The sequence below is a fragment of the Dermacentor silvarum genome, chromosome 11 (assembly GCF_013339745.2).
Source record: "Dermacentor silvarum isolate Dsil-2018 chromosome 11, BIME_Dsil_1.4, whole genome shotgun sequence".
Classification (NCBI taxonomy): domain Eukaryota; kingdom Metazoa; phylum Arthropoda; class Arachnida; order Ixodida; family Ixodidae; genus Dermacentor; species Dermacentor silvarum.
The window spans coordinates 79,616,170-79,635,710 of record NC_051164.1 but is presented as its reverse complement, the minus strand read 5'-3'; the positions used below and the strand labels follow the sequence as shown (position 1 = coordinate 79,635,710).

The 19,541-nt window shown below is 48.9% G+C and overlaps 1 protein-coding gene across 1 annotated transcript; it reads right to left on the bottom strand.

The window, feature by feature from the left end:
* Window positions 1-1,080: 1,080 nt before the first annotated feature.
* Window positions 1,081-11,885, bottom strand: LOC119432693 (uncharacterized). The gene is made up of 2 exons (XM_049658360.1): window positions 8,221-11,885; window positions 1,081-1,114 (listed from the first exon to the last, which is right to left on the bottom strand). Exons 1-2 carry the CDS (start codon window positions 11,883-11,885, stop codon window positions 1,081-1,083), a joined length of 3,699 nt encoding a protein of 1,232 aa, XP_049514317.1.
* Between the last annotated feature and the right edge of the window lie 7,656 nt (window positions 11,886-19,541).

The window sequence follows — 19,541 nt, the reverse complement described above, 5'->3', positions numbered from 1 at the left end:
GATGTAGTCAATATTGCCCCCACGATGAGAATGGGCGTATCGTCGTTGGTCATCACCCAACCGAACATGTCGATCATAAATGTTTCGATAAGGGGGAACGTACACAGTCGCGATCACATACCATCAAAGGGTTTATTAAAGGCGGCTACGTCAATCGCGGCGTGCACACAAGCGCTAACGCGCTCACGGGGTCGCCAGGGTGACCTACGTCATGTAATGAAGAAGCAAACTTAATATCTGGCGAAAACCGCGGTATAACGCACAGTTCTTTACAATTGTAAGTTGAAAACGCCGCCAACCCGGCGTTTTCATACGGCTCCACAAGGTGACGTCGAGGCGAAAGGACGCTTGGCGGCGCAACCCACCACCTTCTTTCCAAGGTGACGCTCATAGCAACCATCCAGCAAAGGAGCACCGCCTACCTAGCCTCGCTAGCCTTGCAGCTGGGCCCAACTCTACTCGGGGGGGGGGGGGGGGGGGGGGGGGGGACGCGGCATAAAAGAAAGTCGACTGGCGCAAGAGAAGAGAGATAGCAGGGGTTCAGCCGGCCGGAAGGGAGGAGGGACCGTGCGCTCAAAAAGACGACGACGCTCGAGTCAATGCAGATGATCATACTTTTTTTCTACACGCGGACACGATCCTGGGGAACCTAGCCCTTAACAGCTTCGCTGTAAAAATTTGATAGCTAGAGTCACTAGATTTTTACTTTTTGTAAAAAATAATAAAGCCTCGTCAATATCGGTGCAGTGCTTTTGTTGTTTTCATGTATTTACATAGGAGCTCTCGTGAGAAAACCTCCTTTTAAAGAGGTACTGGCGCAAAAATTCCAACATTTCTACGAGCTCATAGGTATACATGTAAAGTATCTATAGTAAGTATCTATAGTATCTATGGTAAGCGACGAATTGGTAAGTGGATCTGTCGGTCTATATAATCATCAGCGTAGGTCCCATTTGTAAACAATGTTACGTCGCCAGTTTCGGCAATTGACTCACTCACTCACTCACTCACTCACTCACTCACTCACTCACTCACTCACTCACTCACTCACTCACTCACTCACTCACTCACTCTTTCGCCTTACAAAGAGGATGAAGCATCTGGTAACACGGGTCTGCAGAATAAAGAAAGCAAAAAACCGGGCAGCAAGTAACGGTGTCCGAGAGAACGCGGAGCGACTGACTGACTGAAAAACTTTATTAGGCAAAGCATTGACAGGGAGGGTGTGGACCGATCCTTAAGGGACGTTCCTTATAAATACTAGGTGTGCTCCTCATTACAGAAGCCCATTGGCTATAGCCGCGGCTTGGGCACGCACGACCAGGGCCTTCTGGCTCGCCAGGTCGGAGCAGCCGAGCAGGGCCGCCTCCCAGTCCTCCCGGATAGGGTTGGGTATAGGGGGAAGGTGCGGGGCGGATTGGCATGCCCACACCATGTGGAAAATGTCCGAAGACTTTTCCCCACAGTGTGGACACTCCCCTGTGCAAGCAGGGTCGAAATGTTTTAGGACTGCCGGGCACAGCAGTGTTTTAGTATAGAGGCGAAGGAGTAAACGCTCCTCCGCCTTCGTGAGGCCCTTACAGGGCTTAGGAAAGATTGCGTGGCCGAATTGGTAATGTTGGGTGATTTCCTTGAAGGTAAAAGCCGGATTGGGTTCGGAGTCCGCATCGAGGGGAGGCGAGGGCGATACGCTGTACCTACTAGCATTTGTAAATACGCTGCCCGGAGAGTAAGCGCGCGGGCAGCGGGAGTCCATATTAGACCTTTTAGTTGGGCGTACGTAACGAGCCTACGTACGCAGGACGATACGTTGCGTACGGTGCAAGCGAAGCGCGCAACAACACTTTTAGTTTACCGTATCGACCATGTCGGGATGCGTTTCGTTCAACTAGACGTATCATACGTGAAATGAAACAGCTCTTGAGTGCTTCTTAGCGCCATCGTGCGGTGGCGGCCGCGATAACGGCCACTAGCATCCAAGTCAAGCCGAATCGTTGGATCAACGTTTTTGCGGTGTTTGCGTCGTTCTGCGTGGTTTCGCCAAGTCGCCTTTCGCGTGCGCGTACGCTTTTACCGTGTGTTTGGTCGCGCTGTGTTCTTTTAGACTGACTGTGTTGAACCCTTCACTGTAGCCTTGCCGTGCTGAGCCCTGCGGTGTGTGTGCGCGCTTAGTGTGTGGTGTGGTTTTCTTCGTACTTGCCGTGAGTGTACCGCCTTTGTTCAGCTCGGCGTGCGCGCTTAAGGATGCCACCCTCAGGCGTTTTATCAAACGCGCGCTTGTTGTCGGTCCTGACTTGGGCCGAAATTGATGACCTCCTGTTGTCCCATAAAGAGCGGCGGCTGCTAAGACATGAGTATACCTTGGATGAGCTTGAAGACGGAATGAGGCGAAGCAGGGAGGCCGAATTGGTGAGGTACCGTTCTCAACATGGACTTCTTGACATCGACGGCATGGACTGTCTTCAACGTTCAAACTCATGTTCCGGTTCCACAAAAATGACTTTGACGATCTCTCTAGTGCCCTGCTAGTGCCGCAAGAGATCACAACTGCACACAACTGTAACAACTGTAAAACAACTGCAGACTTACTTTTTTTTATTTCGGCGATCGTTCGCCGAGTAGCGCGACAGCAGCAGATTTAGGCGCTCGCGCACACAGCGCGCCGTAAAAGGCTTCTTGAGGATATCTCTGAGGCGCCAAGCGATCTCCTCCCATTGTTCGGAATGCCTGAACGGATCGCTCGTCTGCACCTCCGTTAGCAGCGCGACATCGTCCTTCAACGCAAAATAAACTCGATTCGCGCCGGCTTTGTTGTTGCTCTGTCCGTTCGCCATGGCAGCCATCTTTCAAGCGCTACGTCCGCTACGTCTGGTTACGTTTACGTACGCCGCGTTTTTTTGCGGGCGTACGCGCGCATCCCTGGAAGAGATACGTTACGTACTGCGCATGCGCACTTCTCTCCCGCAGCCGCGCTGCGTACGTAGGCTCGTTACGTACGCCCAACTAAAAGTGTCTATTATCGTGCGGGACGCGGGGGCCCCGAGACAATCGCTGTTTTGAAGTATGCGGTATGACGCGGCAGAGTTGCAGTAGTCCCGTCCGTTCATAATCCAAGTCTCGTACAGACTTTGTTTATGCGCAGTTTCGCCCGAAAGGCGAAGCATCACTTACGATAGCAAATTAGTAGAGAGCTATACGGAGTAAGGATAGTTTTATTGGCTGCATAAACCTGGACACATTCGCTTACTAACTGAATTAACAAGCATGGTGTCAGCGCGCACTAGCAAGCGTGAATAGATCACACTCGATGACCGCAGACAACCACTGTCAGAACGCTGGCGTGAGCAAGCGCGGCCGCAGCAGCGAGCGAAGGTTTATGTGGTCTATTGCTTCAACGGAAACTGAGCGGCGAATGCACAGCGCATACAAAGGTCAAATCCGTGTGGGGATCGCTTTCAAGATACGGTGTGCGCGACAGCCCACAGCCGCTCAAAGTACAAGTACGCAGTTGCTGGCAGAGTAGAAGCCGTAGCCACTCCCTCCCGCACTGCCTTCCTGCTTTCGTCCTTTCGCGTGGGAGATTGAATCGCCAAATCCCCTTGTGCCGGGTCGCTAAATGCGCAGTTGGTTCCGGCGCACAACGGCACCCCCTTCCTTCGCTTCCATCACCCCGCGGCCTTTCGCGCTGAGCCGTGCTCCCTCAAGGGCTGCAGAAGATAGCGCCAACCTTTCCCTTTTCCCTCAAGAACCACTTATCATCATCATCGCGCGACGGAGATGTCGCGTTTGCTCTCCGCCGTGCGTTCGCTCTCCGTGAAAGAATGTGTCCCTCGCGCGCTGCATGTGCGTTCCTCGCACTTACAGCATACGGTGCGCGGCGACGATTTTATCGCCTTTGGACTTTATACAGAACCTCACGGCGACGACGACGGCAGAAATCCGCTTGGAGTGTCCATATAACTGCTATCGCAATAAACGATTAGCCAGCATGCAGATGTTCGTGTGGTGTTCTCCGCTCCGCACAAGTTGTCTTTGCTAACGAAAAAGAGCAGACCCGTCAAAAAACAGCAAGAAGGCAGCAGGGTCAAGCACCGTAACGGCTACGTGGCTTGTGAGAGCGAGGTGGTTTACAGGATTTCTTTAAAGCCCTGCGGTGCCTGCTACGTCGGTCAAACTGGCAGGTGCCCTTCGGGAACATGCCAACAACGTAAAGAACAAAAAAGTTGTCGCAGTTTCACCTGAAAGGCGAAGCATCAATTGCGATAGCAAATTTGTAGAGAGCTATACTGAGTAATGATAGTAGCTTTATCAGCTGTATAATTTTGGACATGCAGCAGCGCCGGCAACACGCTGAACTTGTCGACGCCGTCGGCGTTTTGCCCGCGTTCGCTCAAAATGCGTGCGGCGTTGGTGACTGTTGCCGGAGCCTCTGATATAAATAGGCACTTGGTGCCGCAGCTAAACGTCGCCTCCCCCCCCCCCCCCCCCGGCCTTTCGCGCGTCGGAAGAAGGCGCGTTTGCTCTACATATATGGTGATTGTAAAGGAGGAAAGAGACGCCTACTTCTGCAGCCCTTAAGCGAGCACGGCGCAGAACGCGCGTTTGTTCTCCGCCGTGCGTTCACTCCCCGTGAAAGACGCGCCCCTCGCGCCCTTTCACTCGCACATACAGCGTTCGGCGCGCGGCGACGATTTCATCTCCAAATGACGTCATACGGAACCTCACGGCGACGGCGATGGCAGAAATCTGCTTTTCAGTGTCCATATAATTGCTATCGCAATAAAAGGGCGTTTTTAGGGGCGAAGCTCCTTATAGCGGCACCCGTTCTGTCCCCGTCGTCGTAGTAGTAGTGTGTAACCAGTAGTGTGTAACCAGTCTGAGAAAAATGAGAAAAAATGTGGTTTATCCCTCTTATATAGGAATCGGTATAGAACACGAAAGTGAAACGTGTCTTCACAGAAGTAGTGTAATGTTTATTGCACATTGATATATAATGTGTATTGGTGTTTTGTGGCTAAAGCGCCCTTAGGCGTTGATGCACCCACGCTGACGCCTGGTGGCACGTCTCCTCCATCACGACTACCAACGTCGATGACCATGAGCAACCGTCGTGCATATGGAAGCTGCACTACGCTGCACACGCTAGCACAACGCGAAAGACGAAGCACGTAACTGACACACTAATACAACGCGCAAGACAAAGCACGTAACTGAATCGTCACCGAGTCAAATCAGCGCGTACAGCGCGTCGTAATTGCAGCCTCCGCGATCAACTTCAGAAACATTTTCAGAGCTAATTGCGGAGGCCACGCTCCGCTGTGCTGAGTAAGTAAGTAAGTAAGTAAGTAAGTAAGTAAGTGTGTGGTCCTGATCCCTTTTGACGCAGGGCAGGCGTTTGTCAAACGCCTGCCACTATACGGTGAACGCCACCTAGGTGGCGTTGGTAGTGCTTCTTGATGCCAGCGTCCCTTCGAATGCTGGCATCGAGGCGTCGTAGTGCTGAGACCACCGAAGCGTTCACTGTCGGTGCGCGTTAGTGTCATAATAATGCAGTACTTCTCTTTTCGGCTCGTAAGCGGCGGCACCGCCCCGAGCAAGAGCGCGGGTACACGGAGGAGTGTTAGATATATAAGGCGCGTCTGTGTAGCTCTCTGCAAATGCGTTTGTGGCGCAATGGGTTAAACGCTCGGCGATCTATCGTCGCGGACCGAGAGGTCGTGCGTTCGATTTCCAAATTTTGCATGTTTGTGGAACTTTTTCTTCTGGTTTCTTTCTTTGTATTATGTTCTATGACGTATTTCCGTGACGGAAATACGTCAGTGAAGTCTTGGTGGACCCCGGCATAAAACACTTTCGTGTTAAAAATTCCGAAGTTGTGTCCGTAGCGCGGAATCGAACCAGGGACCCCTCGCTTCCGAGCGCGCGGCGTAGCCCACTACGCCACGAAGCTTTTTTAACACGAAAGTGTTTTATGCCGGGGTCCACCAAGACTTCACTGACGTATTTCCGTCACGGAAATACGTCATAGAGCAGAATACAAAGAAAGAAACCAGAAGAAAAAGTTCCACAAACATGCAAAATTTGGAAATCGAACCCACGACCTCTCGTTCCGCGACGATAGATCGCCGAGCGTTTAACCCATTGCGCCACAAACGCATTTGCAGAGAGCTACACAGACGCGCCTTATATATCTAACACTCCTCCGTGTACCCGCGCTCTTGCTCGGGGCGGTGCCGCCGCCTACGAGCAGAAAAGAGAAGTACTGCATTATGACACTAACGCGCACCGACAGTGAACGCTTCGGTGGTCTCAGCACTACGACGCCTCGATGCCAGCATTCGAAGGGACGCTGGCATCAAGAAGCACCACCAACGCCACCTAGGTGGCGTTCACCGTACTCAGCACAGCGGAGCGTGGCCTCCGCAATTAGCTCTGAAAATGTTTCTGAAGTTGATCGCGGAGGCTGCAATTACGACGCGCTGTACGCGCTGATTTGACTCGGTGACGATTCAGTTACGTGCTTTGTCTTGCGCGTTGTATTAGTGTGTCAGTTACGTGCTTCGTCTTTCGCGTTGTGCTAGCGTGTGCAGCGTAGTGCAGCTTCCATATGCACGACGGTTGCTCATGGTCATCGACGTTGGTAGTCGTGATGGAGGAGACGTGCCACCAGGCGTCAGCGTGGGTGCATCAACGCCTAAGGGCGCTTTAGCCACAAAACACCAATAGACATTATATATCAATGTGCAATAAACATTACACTACTTCTGTGAAGACACGTTTCACTTTCGTGTTCTATACCGATTCCTATATAAGAGGGATCAACCACATTTTTTTTCTTTATTGCCACATTGAACAGCACAATTACACAAAAAATGTGGTTGATCCCTCTTATATAGGAATCGGTATAGAACACGAAAGTGAAACGTGTCTTCACAGAAGTAGTGTAATGTTTATTGCACATTGATATATAATGTCTATTGGTGTTTTGTGGCTAAAGCGCCCTTAGGCGTTGATGCACCCACGCTGACGCCTGGTGGCACGTCTCCTCCATCACGACTACCAACGTCGATGACCATGAGCAACCCTTTGTGGTAACTAAAGTAGTTTACGTAACACCTGGACACAGCGGATGGTAAATGACGCGCAAAAATGGCGTCAATACATGTCCTTGAACGTGTTGTGTAAAGCTTTTCGTTGGTCACAAGCTGAAGGTCCAGTACATTGTCCATGTATTCGATCAGCCAATGGCCACTTGGCTTTGATATGTCTACATTAAAGTCACCTGGTACTACCATAGGGGCAACGCGATAGCTACTTGCTGCACTGCGGGCGACTTCGGCTGCTGACGGAACGTAACACTGAAGCTTCGCATCCAGGTAGTTCTTGATCCGCTGTTGTGTCATGCTTGGAGATATATAGACAGCGAACAAAAGGACACTCGTGCCGTTTATGTTGGCCTCGCCTGCACAGATGTCGGCAACAATCGGAGCGTTCGTTGCAGCGCTGTCCCGTAGGATGCTGTGTTTGTAGCAATCAAAGTGGGCACCATTACGCCTGAATAGTGCCACACCTGCTGCCTGACGGTTAGGACGTTTGTCCGCAGACACGCACTCGAAGCCGTCGACAATTGGAGTGTCTGCAGCATCTATCCAAGTTTCACTGAGAAGGAGAAAGTCTACTGATAGAGTTACCGGATCGACGAGAAGGTCTTGCGAGTGTGCTTTCAAGTTACCCACATTTAGGCTGAGTAGCGAAAACGCTGTGCTGCTGGTGTGGTGATTGAGTAATGCGACCACCTCATCCGTGATTGTTGTGAGTTTGTGGTTTTGGAGACGTAAGAATTCGTTTTTCAGATCTGGATTGTGTCGACCTTTTGCATGGTAGAACTTGAAATCATCGGTGTCATTAGTGATGAACAGTCCTTGTACCGTAGAAGCTCTCGACAGAGCGACATACACTAACTGTTGGTCATGCGATTTGTCGTAATTGTATACGACATTAGTATACGTGCCACCCTGCGACTTATGTATAGTGACAGCCGCTCCTTCGACCAGTGGAACCTGGGTTCGCCGGCATTTCAAAGTGGGGTTGCTCAACTGAATTGTTGCCGTCCGAAGGTGAATGGGAATCCAGTCGGTGTTAATGCCAACCGAGGTGGCATAAGCTAGCCCCTTTGATCGAGCAGCGATGCCAATCTTATGTGAATCTCCTTGAACCCACACTCTGTGGAGGAGGCCGTCCTCTTGAAGTTCAATGTGCTTAAGAGTGCACATGGAGCCATTCGTGAGACCGTCTGCAACATCAATGTTCGCAGTTATCATGTACTTCTTTTCCGGAACAAGGGATACTTTATATGCCAGCCCAGCTGTTTCTGCAACAGTCATCTTGTGAATCTTAGATCTCATAGATGCCTCCTGATTGGCGTCCTTGTAGCCGATCATAACGTCTTTGGCTACAGAGGTAAACACGTCGGAGTTTCGACTAAGGACCATGTTGTTGTATGCTGTAACATCGCAGTTCTTCAGGAAGAGGCGAATGGCATCCGGGCAGCATTGTTCTGCCTCTGACTTAGTGACGAAGCGGCTTTCGATGAAATCTGTCTCTTCTTGCGTGAGGCGGTCACCGTCCCCAATCTTCGTCAAAACTGTTGAGAAGGCGACATCACTCTGACGCATGACTTCAGTGAAAGGGTAGAAATTGAGCATTTGCCATATCGTCTCGGAACCAGCCAAGCTCTTGGTGTCCCTCTTGTAGATAGGCCTGGCACGAACGGGTGGCAGCTGGCGCAGGTCACCACAAAGTATCATGTGAAGGCCCCCGAATGGGACGTCGAATCGAAAGCATATCTGCTGTAGACGGCGGTTTACTTCAATGAGAATGTCAGCGCCGATCATGCTCACCTCATCCACAAACACAGCCACTACATCCCGCATGCCGCTTCTATACATGCTTACGGTATCGACGTTCATCCCAGGTCCATGACGCCTAGCTTGCACGATCCTAAATGCAGAGTGTATGGTGGTGCCATCGATGGCTGTTGCAGCCTTGCCGGTTGACGCACAGGCAATGTACGCATTGGTGTTGTCATCAGAGGTGCACAGCCTGTTGACAATGTCCATCATGAGGCGCATGACAAAGGTCTTTCCACTGCCTGCCGGTCCGGTAAGGAAGATCTGTAGCGGGGGTAGCGAATGCCCCTCTCCATAGGGAATGAGGCAGTGCATACAGTGTAGAAGCAGCTTATATTGGCCGCGGTTCACCATCCTAAATTTATACCGGAACTCTTCGGCAGACATCACGTTGTCGCGCTTCTTCACGACTGCAGAAAGCTTTGTTTTTGCAGCCTCGCAAATGTCATCGTTATTAGGTCGCATCATTTTTGTGCGAAGTTCATGTTGTTCCAGTTCGGCTTCTGCAGCGTTTCGTTTTCCAATCACAGCGCCGGCATGAAGAGCGGACGTCTCGTGCGCCTCGTATGGCTCTGCGGCGTGCAGCGCCTCGCAGATCTGGAGCGTTTTTTGAATGTCTAGGTTGGAGCAGAATTCCTGCATGCGTTCATGGAGGAGCACTTTGTTGTCATTATAGATGGTGGCAAACTTGTCACAATCGAGGATATCGGCTACCTCACTTCGGAACGGGTGGTTCAGCAGCACAATCTCTCTTTGGTAGTCTCTTTGTTTTGCAGGATCGTAACCAATGTACCTGATGACGCGAGGCACACTTCTTCTAGCGTAGCTGCCGTCCCTCTTGTTGTAGTAGTGGGCCGAGAACTGAGATAATGTCACATCTTCAAGGTGAGGCGGTCTGCGTTCATACTTTTCGATGCAAGTCTCCTTCCAAACGTTCGTGTCTTCATCATCGAGGGCGCGCAGCTGCGCGCGTGTCTTCTTGACACGCTGCCGCTCATCGTACCAGCAGCTAGGAATGAACACAATATCGCGACTAGACTTGGACATGGCAAGCCGAAGAAGGTACCAAGCTGCCTCCTGGCTGCTCATTTCCACACTATTGAGAACGTCCATTCCCAGTTTCTTCAACGTATCGGTGTAGTCAGCATCGGGATACTGTTCACGCAGCTGAATGAGTTTGCGGTGAAGGTCGCTTACACCGCGATTCGTCTTGTTTATGTAATCAAGGACATACGTTGCGCACGAGTACTCCTCTAGGATGTACTGCAGATCCATGTTAGAACGGAGCTTGGTACCAATGTAGGGATTGAAAGGGCTCACCCAAATCTGATCGATGCGCCTTTTCAAGAATACCATAGGACGCTTGATGCCAGCCCGGATGACATCGAGGTATCGAGTTTCATCCATGTCGTGTGCTGCTAAAAATGCTTCGAGACTGTCATAACTTCTTGTCTCGAGATGGTCATGCATATTGTGAAAGATGTCCTGGTAAAGCTTGCGGCGCTCATCGTCAGTGCTCATGGGGAGCAACACACGTGTGTGTGTCATTGGCCAGAAAGGGGCGCCAAAGCGACACTTTGATGCAGCCTTCTTATAGCAGGTGAACGTATGCGAGTGGTGTTGATCGTCCGGTCTCGGAAGGATGTCTTTGTGTTCCAAGCTCACAAGCGAGTCGATCAGATGGCATGTGTTCGGCGTGTGCTCGCTGACTTCTTCATGGGGATCATTGTCCAGCCACAGGAGAATGTGGGCATGTGCACTTCCCCTGTGCTGGAATTCGATTCGTTTGAAGAAGTCCAGAACCCTGTAATCTCCAAACGGAGAGGCGCTGCGGTGCTTCAGAATGGCGAGGAAGACATCCACGAGCTTGTTGAAATACAGCACGCATGTCACAGGGTCTTGGTTCACCAGCTCCGTTCGTTGCAAGGCTGTCATGTCGTTCAGAGGGTCTCCGTGAAAGGGCGCTCCATCATTTCGCAGGCGGTACAGTAGGTGAAGCAGATCGGGCCAGCGAAACTCTGAGGAGCTGAGTGTCAGGAAAACAGTCGGTTTACCTAGCTGTCTCATCATGGAGAAAACATCCTTTTTTCGAGCTGACCAGTAGGATAGCGAGTTGGGGATCGTCCTGAGGAATGAGAGACTGTTGTTCACGCACGTCTCGATGAAGTCAATGTCCTCAATCATGCGCTTTGTGATACCGGCTGTGTCACGTGTGCTTCGGAAGGTGACTTGCATTCCGTCTCGTATGCGAATGCGCAGCACTTTCATAGCCATGTACAAGATATGCTGGGGCGTGGCTCCACGGCGATCTTTTCGCCTGATTTCACTGGATGCCAACATGAAAGCAGTCACACGGTCCACTGTGAATGTTCTTGGTTGGCCGAGGTATATCGCGGGAAACGAAAGTTCTTCAGCATGTTCGTCAAAGAGGAGACTTAAAGGCACTTGATTGGCTCCGGGGCACAAGCTGAGATACTTGTCCTCGTTCCACAACATGGTGTGCTGTTGGGCGAGCATCATGTCGTAGTCGGAAGCGTCACGCTCGCAGCTTTCAATCATATCATCCGTGGCATGGCCGTTTATAACCTCATCAGTCTCGTTCAAGAAATTTTGGTCGATAACGACATTGTATTGCTTGTAGAGAGGCGTTGTGTGGAGGTATCGTAGCCAAGCCTTCACGGTGCGTTTCTTCACGATCCCGGTCAAGTATGACGACTTGTGTATCACATGGCGCTTTATGTGCACATTAATGGCGTGGTCGTCGTGCAAGTGCCTCGGTAGTGACGTCACCATGGTGTTGACGTCAACCGGAACGTTGACGACCTGGCCCACGACCCCGAAGTTACCAACGGCGTTTCGCAAACGTCTGATCTGCATAAACGGCAATCTGGGCGATATGAGCCGCTCGGAGATGCAATCGAGGGGAGGTAGATGGGTTGGGTACTCCGGGTAATTAAAGCCGTTGCAAGTCGACATCAGGGGCACCTTACCATTGCACAAGAATCCTCGACAGTTGGCACATAAGCGGAAGTCTTGGAAAGACTCGCGACCGGGATACATTGTCCGGAGACACTGCATTGCACGCGGCGGAGCATCGCGCAAATCACACGTGAACCACAGGCGTTCGCAAACTGTGCAGGCGAAACCAAACGGGTTGTCACTGAATCGTTTGGTGAACTCGCGGTCCGCTGCAGCGAAGGGTGCATGATTTGCGGGTCGTGGACCATCCTGTGGGTGTGCTGGGCATCCTGCGTCGTATTGTCGAGCGGCGTCCCGCTGGCGGGTCGCTTCGGCGAAGGTACGATCATTTCGGTCTTGGTTGGATGTGTGTATGGCAGCCAGTTGGGTCGCGATGCGGTGAACTTCTGGAAAGCGAGAGGCAGAGTTCTCAGCTTGAGCCGTGAACGCGCGAAGGCCTCCCGCTCCCCCCTGGCGTGTCCATCGCTGCACTAAACTCACTTGCGCGACGTTAGCTCGCCGACGTCGTTGTCTTTCGACGGCGCTTAATGCCGCAGTTTTCGTAGTCGGTGCCATCACACTCGTATCAGTAGACAGCGGAGAAACACCGTCGGTGCATATGGAAGCTGCACTACGCTGCACACGCTAGCACTACGCGAAAGACGAAGCACGTAACTGACACACTAATACAACGCGCAAGACAAAGCGCGTAACTGAATCGTCACCGAGTCAAATCAGCGCGTACAGCGCGTCGTAATTGCAGCCTCCGCGATCAACTTCAGAAACATTTTCAGAGCTAATTGCGGAGGCCACGCTCTGCTGTGCTGAGTACGGTGAACGCCACTACCAACGCCACCTAGGTGGCGTTGGTAGTGCTTCTTGATGCCAGCGTCCCTTCGAATGCTGGCATCGAGGCGTCGTAGGGCTGAGACCACCGAAGCGTTCACTGTCGGTGCGCGTTAGTGTCATAATGCAGTACTTCTCTTTTCTGCTCGTAGGCGGCGGCACCGCCCCGAGCAAGAGCGCGGGTACACGGAGGAGTGTTAGATATATAAGGCGCGTCTGTGTAGCTCTCTGCAAATGCGTTTGTGGCGCAATGGGTTAAACGCTCGGCGATCTATCGTCGCGGACCGAGAGGTCGTGGGTTCGATTTCCAAATTTTCCATGTTTGTGGAACTTTTTCTTCTGGTTTCTTTCTTTGTATTATGTTCTATGACGTATTTCCGTGACGGAAATACGTCAGTGAAGTCTTGGGTGGACCCCCGCATAAAACACTTTCGTGTTAAAACATACATTCGAGGGAACAGACTCCTGGAACACTACGCCACGAAGCGGACATGGACACGCGCACCACGATGGCTATAAATACCCAACATTAACGAAAGGCCGCGTTTCTAGCGCGTTTCTAACGCGTTTGTGCTAGCGCGTTACGGCCCATGTAAGAAGCTGGTGTAAGACGCTGTGGCCTCTCCGCCTTACCTTCAACACGTTTCGAACGCGCTGCCCAAAGTGGTGGCAAGTCAAGTTCAAGTCGAGGAGCGTTTATGAATACGGGGGGTATACTCTCTCAGCAGTCATGTGATGGCGTCGGAAAACGCGGTGCACGTTCCGGCATGTGAAAATGGCTGCGTAAGACGCTGTGGCCGCTCCCCCTTACTAGAGAGTACTGCACGTTTCTAACGCGTTTGTGCTAGCGTCCCCTTAAGCGGGAGATCCGATGATTCCCTCAGGAGCTTCGCCCACTCATCATCATTCACCCCGTGGATATGCTGTGGTTTTTTTTTTGGCTGTACATTGTAATAGCTGTCGCTGTACACCAGTGTTTGAAGACACCACGATAATTTATAAGCACAATGATGTTCGCGCTCGAGTTATAGTCGAAGCGACACAAATGAAACGGGAGGAGTGTACGTGGGTCAGTAAGCCTTCTGTGTCTTTATCAGAAAATGAACTGTCTTTCTTGGAAAGTGACGGCCGGTGTGACAGTAGTTCGCGGTGCTTTGATTAACCACCAACGCCTCACGTTTGGTGAAGGTCTTATTTCCACACGTGGCGGTCTTCTCCCTTATCTGTAATACTGCTTTCTAGGAACATGTATAAAAATAATCGGTTTGTCGCATTAAATTCAGTTAAAAGTAAGCGCTTGTCTGTGTTTCTTGTCGTCGTGTGTATGTTTGCGCTTTTAAACTTTATATTAGACTATGGAATACCAACTAGCCTAAACTGCCACAGAACTATAAATTAGGGTGTGAGATTGGTCGGCAGGCAGATAGCTTCGCACACAGGGGAGGAAAGCGTTACCATAGCGTAGGCTGTCTAAAAAGCGTAGTAGTAGTAGCAACAGCAGCAGCTTTAATATTCACACTACAATAGTTGCGCAAAAATTTAGACACGTGTGTATTTTCAAAGCGAAGTTTTCTTGGCTGACCCTCCCAGTTTAGGCGCTGCTGTGGATGCTGGGTCACTCGGCACCTCGGCGGATGTCATCACCAGCCTTATATTTATGTCCACTGCAGGACGAGCGCCTGTGTCTGCGATCTCCAATTACCCCTATCTTGCGCTAGCTGATTCCAAGTTGCGCCTGCAAATTTCCTAAATTCATCACCCTACCTAGTTTTCTGCCGTCCTCGACTGCGCTTCCCTTCTCTTGGTATCCATTCTGTAACTCTAATGGTCCACCGTTTATCCATCCTACGCATTACATGCCCTGCCCAACTTCACTTTTTCCACCTAATGTTAACTAGAATATCGGCTATCCCCGTTTTTTCTGATCCACACCGCTCTCTTCCTGTCTCTTAACGTTAGGCCTCATATTTTTTTGTTTCATCGCTCTTTGTGTGGTCCTTAACTTGTTCAAGAGCTTCTTTGTTAACCTCCAAGTGTCTGCCCCATGTGTTAGCACCGGTAGAATGCAATGATTGTACACTTTTCTTTTCAACGACAGTGGTAAGCTCCCAGTCAGGATTTGGCAATGCCTGCCGTATGCACTCCAACCGAATTTTTTTCTTCTGTAAATTTCTTTCTCGTGATCAGCGTCCCCTGTGAGTAATTGACCTAGATAAACGTACTCCTTTACAGACCCTGGAGGTTGACTGGCGATCCTTAATTCTTGTTCCCCTGCCAGGCTATTGAACATTATCTTTGTCTTCTGCATATTCATCTTCCAACCCAACTCTTACACTTTCTCGGTTAAGGTCCTTAATCATTTGCTGTAATTCGTCCCCATTATTGCTGAATAGGACAATGTCATCTGCAAACCGAAGGCTGCTGAGATATTCGCCATTGATTCTCACTCCTAAGCCTTCCCAGTCTAAGAGCTTGAATAATACTTCTAAGCATGCAGTGAACAGCATTAGAGAGATGTGTCTCCTTGCCTGACCCCTTTCTTGATAGGCAACTTTCTACTTTTCTTGTGTAGAACCAAGGTTTCTGTGCCATCCTTGTAGATATTTGCCAATATATTCACGTAAGCATCCTGTACTCCTTGGTTGCGTAATGCCTCTATGACTGCTGGTATCTCTACTCAACCAAATGCTTTTTCATAATCTATGAAAGCTATATAGAGAGGTTGAGTGTACTCCGCAGATTTCTCTATTACCTGGTTGATGACATGGAAATGATCCATCGTAGAATATCCCTTCCTGAAGCCAGCCTGTTCTCTTGGTTGGCTCAAGTAAAGTGTTGCCCTGATTCTACTTGAAATTACCTTGGTGAATATTTTATACAATACTGAAAGCAAGCTAATGGATCTATAATTATTTCATTCTTTAACGTCTCCCTTCTTATGGATGAGTATAATGTTGGCGTTCTTCCAGCTTTCTGGTACACTTGAAGTCGTGAGGCGTAGCGTATAAAGGGCCGCAAGCTTTTTAAGTATGATATCTCCACCATCCTTGATTAAATCGACTGTTATTCCAACTTCTCCAACAGTTTTTCCCCTGGTCATGTCTTGTAAGAGCCTTCTAACTTCATCGCTAGTTATAGAAGGAGCCTCTGTATCCGGTTCATCACTTTTTCGAATGAAACTAGCTTGGCTGTTTTGGGCACTGTACAGGTCAGTATAGAATTCTTCCGCTGCTTTTACTATGTCATTGAAATTTCTGATGATATTTCCATGCTTATCTTTCAGTGCATACATCTTGCCTTGTCCTATGCCAAGCTTTCTTCTTACTGATTTAATGCTCCGTCCATATTTTACGGCTTGCCCAACCTTTCCTACGATATAATTTCGAATATCCCTTACTTTCTTCTTGTTGATCAGTTTTGACAGTTCAGCGAATTCTATCTGATCTCTTGAGTTGGACATTCTCATGTTTTGTCGTTTCTTTATTAGGTAATTTGTTTCTTGGGAGAGCTTACCTACTGGTTGCCTTGGTGTCTTACCTCCCACTTCAATTGCTGCTACTGAGATGAACCTAGTTTCGGTTTCATTTTGATATTTCATATTTTTCATATTTGAAATTTTTCATATTTGACAGGTACAACTTTTATACCGTCTGCGTTGCTGCTTTCACCGTTATTTAGTTCTCGGAACACCGAAATAACCTCAGGTTCTATTACAGGACTAAAAAAAAGGGATCCCTGGTTTTTAGTTCTGATGATGTTGAATTCGTCCGCTAAACCAGTGCCTGTGATCTCTTTATTGTTACGCTCAATTTTGTAACGAAGCTAAAGTTTGTGTGGCGATTTAGAAGTAGAACTACATTTAGTTTTTTTCATATTTCGTTTGTTTTTCCTGCAGAACTCTGAAAGAAATTACAAATGTAATCATTTCTTGCAGCTCTAATCTCCTTCGTTAATTTATTGCGGAACACGTTAAACGTTTTTAATATATCTGGGTCGCGTGTGGCCATGTAGTTTGCATACAGTTTGTCTCTAATGTCAATCTGAGAATTTCTTTTGTTTGACCACTGACTTTTGTTTTTGCTTATCACTGACGTTTCGACGCGCATTGTCATACGTAGACTGGCGTTTGGGCAACAGCGTTCATCGCTCCGGGCGCATTGTTCTTGTCTCTTTGGGTCCCACGTGTGACAAGGGTAGTTCAAGGGCGCGTTACAGGTCCCCGAGACCACAGGGGTATGTGCCGTTGAGCTTGCACCCTTTCTGCACTATCACCAGGATCGGCCCACTTTTTCTAATTGTTGTTCTACGCGCCGTTTTGTCCGCGGACGCGATCCGTTAGAACCTAGCCATATACTGATTCGCTGTAATAATCTTCGGTGCTAGCAGTATCACGACATCTTTTTTGATACATCAGTCCCAGTGAAGTTGCTTGAAAGATATACGCGTACGTTGCTTGTTGCTTCACGGACTGTATTGTGCTTTGTCGAAGATGCTGTTGTTGATTGCAGGTAGAATGTAACCCCGGGCCTGTTCTTGATTTCTTAGCCAACACCAGGCAACCCGTATTAGAAATCGTTCGTAAATTAGATGCTGGACAGCAGGCTATACTGGGCGAACCACGAACTATAATACCGAAGCAGGAGGCAGTGGATAGTGAAGTAAGGCACCTGAAAGAAGAACAAAAAGTTACTGCTAGTGAAGTCATGCGCCTAACCGACGAGCAAATGCCATATCTGGGGAAGTCGCCAGCTTGACAGCTAAACTTTCACCTATTAAAACTGCCCCTGACTCGCTTAATCTGACTGATAATAATGCCGGCCACAGATCATTGAGCGGCATAAACGATCAATTGCAGACTGTTGCCGCAATGTACAATAACACTGAGAATCAGATGCGTCGCTGCAATCTTTTGTATTTTGGATTGGAAGACAAAGAAAAAGAGGACTAGGTTGCTTCGGAAAAAAATTATTCATTTCTATTCTGAGAAGCTTGAAATACAAATAACGAGCACACAATTGGAGCGCGTACACAGGTTGGGCGTGTTCACTGAAGGATAAACGCAGACCGATTATAGCTACGTTTGCTTTCTTCAAGGATGAGCAAACCGTTCTAGCATCTGCACGCAAGCTAAAGGAATCTGCCTTTTAAATCCGGGAGGACTGTTCGCCGTTGACACGAGAAGCTAGAAAAAAGTTAATTGAGTTGGCGAAAAGTAAAAATAAGCCCTTCAAGCTGTCTGTGGCCAAGCTTCGCATGAAAAAAAATCATACACATATGAACACTCCACTAAAACGATTGTCTTATCTTCAAGGTAGCTAGCTCAGGCTATTAGCTCACGTGTTGAAGCAAAGCCACAGCCAAAACTGCCAGTATGGTCATTATGCACATGCCCTTCTTAGCATCTTAGGAGTTGCTCCGCTCTTAGGAGCGGTGCATGTGATGCAGATACTCCACTTGGCTCTAACTGCAAAATACTTTAAAATATTTTCTGTTTTCTCACTGTTTTCTCACTCTTTATCATCTGGCTTCATCCCTCGTGACTGGCGAGTAGTTAAAGTAGTGCCAATTTTCAAATCTGGCGTCCGCTCTGGTCCCCTAAACTATAGACCCATTTCATTGACTTGCACCTTCTCAAAGCTCCTTGAACATGTCATACACACCCAGATCATTAATTACCTTGAAGATCACAACATCATATTTAAATATCAGCACGGTTTTCGCAAGGGATTTTCTTGCGACACTCAGCTTTCTGGATTTACTAACAACTTATTTACTTTAATAGACGCCGGGATTCAAGTCGACGCTTTGTTTCTCGATTTTTCTAAGGCTGATCGGGTCCCCACCATAGATTACTACTCAAGTTATCGCATCTCAATATTAACCTTCAGGTTTTATGATAAGACTTCCTCTCATCTCGCGTTCAGTTCACCGCTGTTAATGGTTCTAACTCTTCAATGGCTCAAGTCACATCTGGTTTACCGCAGGGGAGCGTGCTTGGTCCCCTGCTCTTTCTAATATTTATTAATGATTTACCTAACTGTGTATCTTCCCAAATTAGACTGTTCGCTGACGACTGCGTTGTGTACTGATCCATTAAAAGTGAAACTGACCACCAATATTTACAAACTGATCTCGATTCAATTAACACTTGGTGTTCATTGTGGCTACTGATCCTAAACCACTCTAAGACAAAACTCGTATCCTTTACAAGAAACTCTTGCCGCATCCCAACTACATACACTATTAATGACGCAACAGTTGAGACAGCTTCTACTTACAAATATTTAGGTGTTCACCTACAGTCTGACTTAACCTGGAACTATCACATTGATCTGATTCTAGCAGCTGCTAACCGTTCTCTTGGCTTATTAAAACGTAACCTTTGACATGCTCCTGCGCCTGTGCATAAACTTGCTTGTATCACCTTAATCCGACCTAAAATCGAATATTCTTCAATCATATGGGACCCGGATCAAGCCTACATCATCGATAACATCGACTCCCTGCAGAACCGTGCTGCTCGTTAAATTTTTTTTCCAGATTACTCGCGTTTCAGTAGCGTCACGGCGTTAAAAGCTCGTGCTGGTCTTGTTAACCTCTCCCATCGTCGCAAACTTGCTCGTTTAACTCTTTTTCACAAAATTTGCCATCATCCGTTGCTTCATGACGATTTCTTTCAATCACCATCGGCCTTCTTTCCCCGCCGTGACCACCCTTTCAAGATCAAACGCATCATTTGCCGCACTTCATCTTTTGCGAAATCATTCATACCCAAAAGCATTATTGAGTGGAACCAGCTGCCTGCTACAATCACAATCGCAACACATC